General features: G+C 45.5%; 1 protein-coding gene across 1 annotated transcript in view; it reads left to right on the forward strand.

The window, feature by feature from the left end:
- Positions 1-2,318, forward strand: part of LOC110323636 (cytochrome c oxidase assembly factor 7) — a 9,179-nt gene extending 6,861 nt beyond the window's left edge. Inside the window, exon 3 of the mRNA XM_021200965.2 lies at positions 1,713-2,318. Within this exon, the coding sequence (XP_021056624.1) occupies positions 1,713-2,161 (449 nt within the window). The 3' untranslated portion in view covers positions 2,162-2,318. The remainder of the gene's footprint in view (positions 1-1,712) is intronic.
- Positions 2,319-8,153: the final 5,835 nt, after the last annotated feature.

Here is an 8,153-nt window from a genome sequence, read left to right on the forward strand (position 1 = left end):
GGGGGGGGGGGGCCGGCTGGACTGCTCTTCTGAAGGTCATGAGTTCAAATCCCAGCAACCACATGATGGCTTACAACCATCTGTAATGAGATCTGATGCCCTCTTCTGGAGTGTCTGACAACAGCTATAACAAGTGAGTGGGGCGGAACAAGATGAAAAAAAATGTCTGAAGACAGCTACAGTGTACTTCTTACATATAATAAATAAATAACTCTTTAAAAAAAAAAGAGAGAGAGAGAGAGAAGAGAATCCAATGCCTTTTTAAAGATTTATTTATTTTATGTATGAGTACACTCTAGCTATCTTCAGACACACCAGAAGAGGGCATCAGATCCCATCACAGATGGTTGTGAGCCACCATGTGGTTGCTCGAGTTGAACTCAGGACCTCTGGAAGAGCAGTCAGTGCTCCTACCTTGAGCCATCTCTCCAACCCAAAATAAGTAATTCTTTTTTTTTTTTTTTTTTTTTTGTCTTTTTTAAAAAGGATGGGGGACAAGTCACTAAATTTGGCTTATGGGAAGAAAGGAGGACTTGAGTTCCAGTCCTTGTCAGATACCATGGTACATCTCTAACCCTAGCACTCAAGAGTTCAAGGCCAGCCTGAGCACATGTAATAAGACTCTGTTTCAAAAAAAAAAAACAAAAACAAACAAAATCCCAGAACTGTGGATAAATTAAAAATGACCAGGACTTTTTTTTCAGACAACCTTGTGTAGCTTAGGTGACATCAGACTTTCTCTCTTGCCTCTGCTTTCTCTGTGTTAAGGTGGTGACTGCCATGCCCGCTCCTGGGCAGTTCTTTCCTGTTTAGTTTTTTTAGGGATTTTGTTTTGTTGTGTTTGTTTATTTGTTTTTTGTTTTGAGACAAGATCTCTCTATTACGTAGATCTGGGTGTCATTGAACTCACAGTCATCCCCCTGCCTCCTGCCTTTCAAGTGCTGAGATTAAAGGCTTGCAGCAGGCACTGGGCTTTTTTTATTTGATTGTTTTTAAGTCTGCCCTGGAAGGTTAGTTCCTGGAGCTTTGTAGAATCAGAATCCTTAGGTTCTCCATGTCCTGTGCACAGAGTATTCACATAAACACACACACATCCTTTTATACACTTGAAATCATTTCTAGTTTGTGTTACCTACGAGAGGATAATCTCTAATGTAAACAGCTGTCATACCATGGACTGTTCTGGGAATAATGACAGGGGAAAGTCCATGCATTTTTAGCACAGCCATGTTTTTTCCCTGAATATTTTCAGTCCGTGGTTAGTTAAATTTGCAGCTGCTGTCTGGTTTGAGTGCTGTGATGGTACTTTTAACTAATGGGATCTGCATATGCGGAACTCATAAATATGTAGGGCCAACTGTAAGTTTAGACTAAGAAACATTCAGTTACTTATTTTAAGATGCTCTGTTCTCACTGAAGCCCCAGGAGGTAGGCTCTGCTGTGGCACATCTCTTCCTGTCTTGGCTCCCCTGTAGGATAGTGTGGGAACCAAAGACTTCATGGCTACCTAACTGGCTTCCCTCCTCCATCTTGCTTTAGCTCCCAGGACTTGACTCAGGGATTATTCCCCAACCTTGGCTAGAAACAAAGGTTCAGCCCTGGTGACTGGGGATTGAACCCAGGCCCTCCGACTGTTAAGCAAACGCTCTCCCACTGGGCTTTCTGGCCAGCTCTTGAGTTTACTTTTTCTTCTTTGTTTTCTGTCTTTGCAGGTGGCCTGACTCAGGACCTAAAGGCTGCCTCTTCCTGCTTTCTGATGGCCTGTGAGAAACCAGGAAAGAAATCTGTAGAATCCTGTCACAACGTTGGACTATTGGCACATGACGGACAGGTCAATGAGGATGGCCAGCCTGATCTGGGGAAGGCCAGGGACTACTACAGCAGAGCCTGTGATGGTGGCTATGCAGCCAGCTGCTTCAACCTCAGTGCCATGTTTCTACAGGGTGCCCCTGGCTTTCCTAAGGACATGGGTCTGGCATGTAAATATTCAATGAAGGCCTGTGACCTGGGCCATGTCTGGGCCTGCGCCAATGCCAGCCGCATGTACAAACTGGGAGATGGTGTTGATAAGGACGAGGCCAAGGCTGAAGTGCTGAAAAACAGGGCCCGGCAGCTGCACAAGGAACAGCAGAAAAACGTCCAACCTCTAACGTTTGGGTAGTGCGTGGCCCAGCCCCCTTCCCAGCAACAGACGATCCACCCTGGCAGCTCCTCTCCCATCCCAGATGAGCCCTTGGAGGTCACTCGGTGCCATCTGCTCCAGAGTGTCACCTGCTGGGAGTGGCCAGAGTGTTTTAGTAAATAATCCTTTGTGTGTACTCTGTAAAGACACCTATGTTTATGGGGTCTGTCTTCATTTCTAAACTGGACCTGTGAGAGAGAGGCGTGAACAGCAGAGCCATAGACTTTTGGGGGCTGGGGAGACAAAGAGAAGTTGGGAAACTTAGCAGCCTGGGCCTGAAAGAATCAGCCATCATTATCATTTTAGTCGGAAGAGCTTGAAAATTAGAAAGTATCCTAATTTGCATAACAGAGGTCTTAGAACATTGAGGCAGTCACGACTGCCACCCTCTGCCTTACATAACCCAGCCGTGGGGTGGGCTCCTTGCCTATCCAGTCAGACCTTTCCGCAGGCTTAGAGGGATCAGGAGCGGCTTGCTGAAGAAGGTTGAGGTGGTTATATTAGCCTTGCTGTTGCCAAAGGAGACAACACCTAAGTCTCCCCTCCTCTAGACAAATCACGGCAGTTAAACATTAGCCTTGCCAGGCTCTGCTCCTCCAGGGAGGACAGATGACTCTGGAAGCAGCTCCAGCTAGGAATTTGGGACATGATGACAGGAAGTTGTCCACTGAGCAGAGCCTCTTCTCTCCCCCTCCCCTTTCCTCTCCCCTCCCCCCTTCCCCTTCTTTTCTTTTCTTTTCTTTTTTAAAGGGACCCTCGTGCTGCCTTCTGCTGGCCTTAAACGTCTAGCCCTGCCCCAGCCCCGCTGGTGCTGGGCTTACAGGCATGCACCACTATACCAGGCAGGACCGAGTCCGTTCAACTGTCCAGACACGTGAAGTGTTCCAGTTGCTTTCCCATCTGCTGTGCCGCTGTTCTCCAGGTCCTGGCAGGATGGAGTGTGTTCATCATGGTGGCTGTCTTTGTGTATGTGTGTGTGTGTGTGTGTGTGTGTGTGTGTGTGTGCCTTTTTAAGAGTTTTTTTTTTCCTTCTGTTGTTTCTCTACCTGTCACCAGGGGGCGAGCTTGTCCTTTTCCTCTGATACTTAAACCGTTGTCTGTCACTACCTTGGTCCCCCTTGACAGCTAGCTTCCCAAGAAGAAAGGCTTGCCTTTGAAGGTTGTGAGCCCAGCCCCCTGCCTTTCGAAGGCAGAGAGTTTTTCCTGAGTGCAGAGACAGCTTTTAAAAAAACATCAAGTTTGTTTTCAGAATGTCTTGAAAATAGGATTTGGTGTGATTGAACACCATAGGCCAACAAGCATTGGAAAGGTGCTAATCATGGGCAACCCATGGGCAACCCTACATAAAAACCACACGAACACTTCTGCATCGCCTGATGGCCGACATTTAGTCCCTGAGAGTGCAAAGTGGAAGTAGACAGCTGGTTCCTGCACATTGCCCTCTAACCCACGAAGGAGTGCATACACAATAAGTGAATACGTGTAATAAAACATGTAAAACAAGACAAATGATTAAAAGACAAGGCCATGTGTGGTGGTGCACTTTGGAGGCTGAGACAAGCCTTGTGCACGTGGGAAGTTCCAGGGGTGCATAGTGAGACCCTGCAGAAAGAAATGATACAGAAGTGGCAAGTGTATGTGTGAGATGGCCTCTGCAGCATGGCAGGAGAGGTGCAGACTGCACTGAGCACACTGCTGTGACTAGAGGGGCCACATAGCAATGCAGGTGGGATGCGGAGTGTCAGGGACGTGCATCATGAACTGGGACACACAGTGGCACAGCCACTTGGCGGAGACAGTTGATCAGTGTTTAAGTGAAACGTAGGGCATCTTTTGGTAATCTTGTCCCTTTATAATTCTCCAGGGGAATTAGAAATATGCTCATACCAAACTGCGTGTGCATTTTCTTAGGAACCTGTTTATAATGGCCAAAACTTGGAAGCAGTGAAGGTGTACTTCAGTAAATGCAAGGGCAAATGATACATCCAGGTGATGGACTGTCTACTTCAGAAAAAAAGTCACAGAAGACAGAGAGGGCCCTACTGAACAAAAGGCCACCCTGAAAGGATTCTGGATTACAACTGGAGGATACTGGCATCCTCAAAAGGTGGACACACTTTTGATCTTAGCACTCCGAAGGCAGAGACCGGTGATCTCTTGAGTCAGAGCCCATTTAGTGTTATATATAACAACTTTGTCTTGAAAAACTAAAAGGAAGGAGGAAAGCAGCTAGCAGTAAGTTAGAGCTTGGCAGTGTGTCTCAGTGGTAGAGCACTGGGTTCCAGCACTGCAGTTAAGTCTGAGGTGGCTGACTGCAGAGCTGGCTCAGCAGCACTCGCTGCTCTTACTGAGGACCTGAGTTTGGTTCTGTCACCCACATGTCGGCTCAGAAACTTCTCCGTCTTGTCCCAGGAGATCCGATAACCTCTTCTGGCCTCTGCGGGTGTACATGGAACACCGATATATATGCAGGCAAAAGTCTTTTATACACAACATCAAATTCTAAAAAGTTCACATGGCAGGACGGCTGGAGAACAGTATTTTAGGCCCACGAGACCGCTCAGTTGGCACTCGCCAGTGAGTACAGGTCATGAGCCATTTTTTTTCCACATTGGTAAAATGTGAAAAGAGTTAACCATAAAGTAAGCAAGGACTTTACAGATGGTGTGTGTGCATAAGCCCTCTGCTGAGGGTGTCCAGGCTGTTTGGTGTAAGGGCTGATTCTTCATACATAGGAAATTGCTATATTGTCTCAATTTTGCTGTGAACCAAAGCTCTAAGAAAATGTATTCAAAGGAGAATCACCCACATACTACCTCATACCCAGTAGGACCACTGTTATTAAACACATAAATTGGAGCCTTACATACTGTTGGTTGGAATTTGACAGCTTAGAAATAAATATCTGTTTTATGAAATTGCTTGCAAATATTTGTATCAGCTTTGTAGAGAACATGCCTGGACTTTAGCTCTTACAGGTGTTTACAGTTCTGGATTAGTCAGAGGCAAACTAAGCCTATGTGATTAGGCACCTGATAATGAGAAAGATAAGAAATTTTAAATTAGTTCCCGGGAGCCAGTAATTCCACTTGTGGATACACATCTGCAAAGCTGGATCTCCTGGGACGTCTTTGTAGCCTGTATTCATAGTAACATCAGCCAGAGGTCCAAGCAGCCCCCGTGTCAGTGAGTGAAGAGACGGTGCCGGCACACAACGTAAGCATCCACAGAGGAGGATTCTGATACAATACAACAGGAATAACCTGAAGACCCTGCTAAGTGAAATAAGCCAGTCACAAAAAGATAAGTGCCATATGGACCAGTATAGAACCGTATGTGAAGAATTACTACATGAACAAAGGTTTCAGGTTTGTAAGACAAAAAGAATTGCTGGTGCTCGGTTGCAAGCCGGCGTGTGTAGTTCACTGGAGTTGGGTGAGCGTGCATCTGTAATCTGTGAGCAGACAGGCAATCCTGTCTAAAAAAGGAAACCCAACAAAGACCTACCCTGTACATGTAAATATGGTTAAGAGAGTAAATAGCGTGTGTGTCTTAGCATGATTTCAAACTATATTTCCTTTTTTTAAGACTAGGTCTCACTATGTAGCTCTGGTTGGCCTGGCGCCTTCTGTTCAGACTGGATTTGTCCTGAACTCAGAGATTTGCCTGCCTCCTCTTTCTAAGCACTGGGAATAAAGGCGTGTGCCACCACATGTGGCCAGTACTGGGAATAAAGGCGTGTGCCACCACATGTGGCCAGTACTGGGAATAAAGGTGTGTGCCACCACATGTGGCCAGTACTTTTTTAGTTGTTGTTTTGCTTTGCTTTTTTTTTTTTTTTTTTTCTGAGACAGGGTTTCTCTGTGTAGCCCTGGCTGTCCTGGAACTCACTCTGTAGACCAGGCTGGTCTCAAACTCACAGAGATCTCATGCCTCTGCCTCCCGAGTTCTGGAATTAAAGGTGTGCGCCAATATCTTTTCGTTTTGTTTTGTTTTTTGTTTTTTTTCGAGACAGGGTTTCTCTGTTTAGCCCTGGCTGTCCTGGAACTCACTTTGTAGACCAGGCTGGCCTCGAACTCAGAAATCCGCCTGCCTCTGCCTCCCGAGTGCTGGAATTAAAGGTGTGCGCCACCACGCCCGGCGCCAATATCTTTTCAATGCAGAGTTTAAATGTTTTTTTGTTTTTTGTTTTTTTAAGATAGTATAGGAACTGGCAAGATTCCTCAGCAGGCAAAGCCACTTGCTGCCAAGCCTGACTCCAGGATCTACCTAGTAGGAAACAAAAACATACTATTTTTAAAAAAAGTCTGCTGGGCAGTAATGGTGCGCGCACACACACACCATTTGTTTTAATCTTATTCTTTAACATTTTAATTTTGTGTATATGAGTATTTTGCCTGCATGTATGTCTGTCTGCTGACACTTGTATGCTGGTACCCTTGAGCTGGAGTCTCAGGAAATTGTGAGCCACCATGTGGGTCCTGGGAATTAAACTCCGGTCCTCTAGAAGAGCAACAATGGTTTTTTGCATTGTTTGCGGTGTTTTGGTTTTTTGGGGGAGTGGCCAGACGAGTCTAAGACAAGGTTTCTTTGTGTAGCCCTGGCCATCCTGGAACTCACTCTGTTTCCCTCGTGGTTAGAGGCATGTGGTACCACCCCCTGGCTGAAGCAAGTGCACTCAGTGGCAGATAATGTCCCTCTAGACCCCATCCAAAAACTGAGTGTTATATTCTGGGACAGGAGATGGCTCAGTGATGAAGAACACATACTGTCTTCACAAAGGACCTGACTTTGATTCTTAGCACCTATATCAGGTAGCTCACAACAGCCTGTAATTACAGACCCGTGGATACAGTGCCTCTGGCCTTGGGGGTACCTACATTCATGTGCATGTACCCATACAAATAATGAAAAGTAGCTTTCTTTTTTTCTTAAAGACTTATTTACAGGCTGGAGAGATGGCTCTGGTTAAGAGCACTGATTCTGGGCTGGTGAGCTGGCTCAGCAGTTAAGAGCGCCGACTGCTCTTCTAAAGGTCCTGAGTTCAAATCCCAGCAACCACATGGTGGCTCACAACCACCTGTAACGAAATCTGATGCCTTCTTCTAGAGTGTCCGAAGACAGCTACAGTGTACTTACATAAAATAAATAAATATTTTTTTAAAAAAAAAGCACTGATTCCTATTCCAGAGGTCCTGAGTTCAAATCCCAGCAACCACATGGTGGCTCACAACCATCTGTAATGGAATTTGATGCCCTTTCCTGGTGTGTCTGAAGACAGCTATAGTGTACTTATATGTAATAAAATCTAAAAAAAAAAAAGAAAGAAAGACTTATTTACTATATAGAGATGTTCTGCCTGCATGTATGTCTGCACACCAGAAGAGGGCACTGTATCTCATTATAGATGGTTTTGCACTACCATGTGGTTGCTGGGAATTGAACTCAGAACCCTGGAAGAGCATCCAGTGCTCTCAGACTTCTGAGCCATCTCTCCAGCCCCCCAAAATTAGTCCTTTTTAAAATTAAGAATTGGCCCAGCATTTGGGAGGCAGAGACAGGTGGGTCTTTGTGAGTTGGAGGCCAGCCTGGTCTACAGAGTGAGTTTCAGGACAGTTGGGGCTATTAGACAAAGAAATCCTGTATTGAAAAATCACAACAACAACAACAACAACATCACCAACAACAACCCAGCCGGAAGAGGGAGACTGCTCAGTAGCGAAGAGTAGTTGCTGCTTTTGCAGAAGACGGGTTCCCAGTACCTATGTAGTGTCTTACAGCTATCCCTAACTCCAGTTCCAAAGGACCCAGCGCCCTCTTCTGACCTCTTCAGGCACCAGGCACATGTGTGTATGCATACACATAGACAAAACATAAAGATAATATTTTTTAAAAAAACATCCAAAGTTTATTTTAAAAAAAAGTGTTTTCATAAATACGGGCATTCTCTGTTGCTAATACTTTTGGCTTT

Source organism: Mus pahari, chromosome 6 (assembly GCF_900095145.1).
Source record: "Mus pahari chromosome 6, PAHARI_EIJ_v1.1, whole genome shotgun sequence".
NCBI lineage: Eukaryota > Metazoa > Chordata > Mammalia > Rodentia > Muridae > Mus > Mus pahari.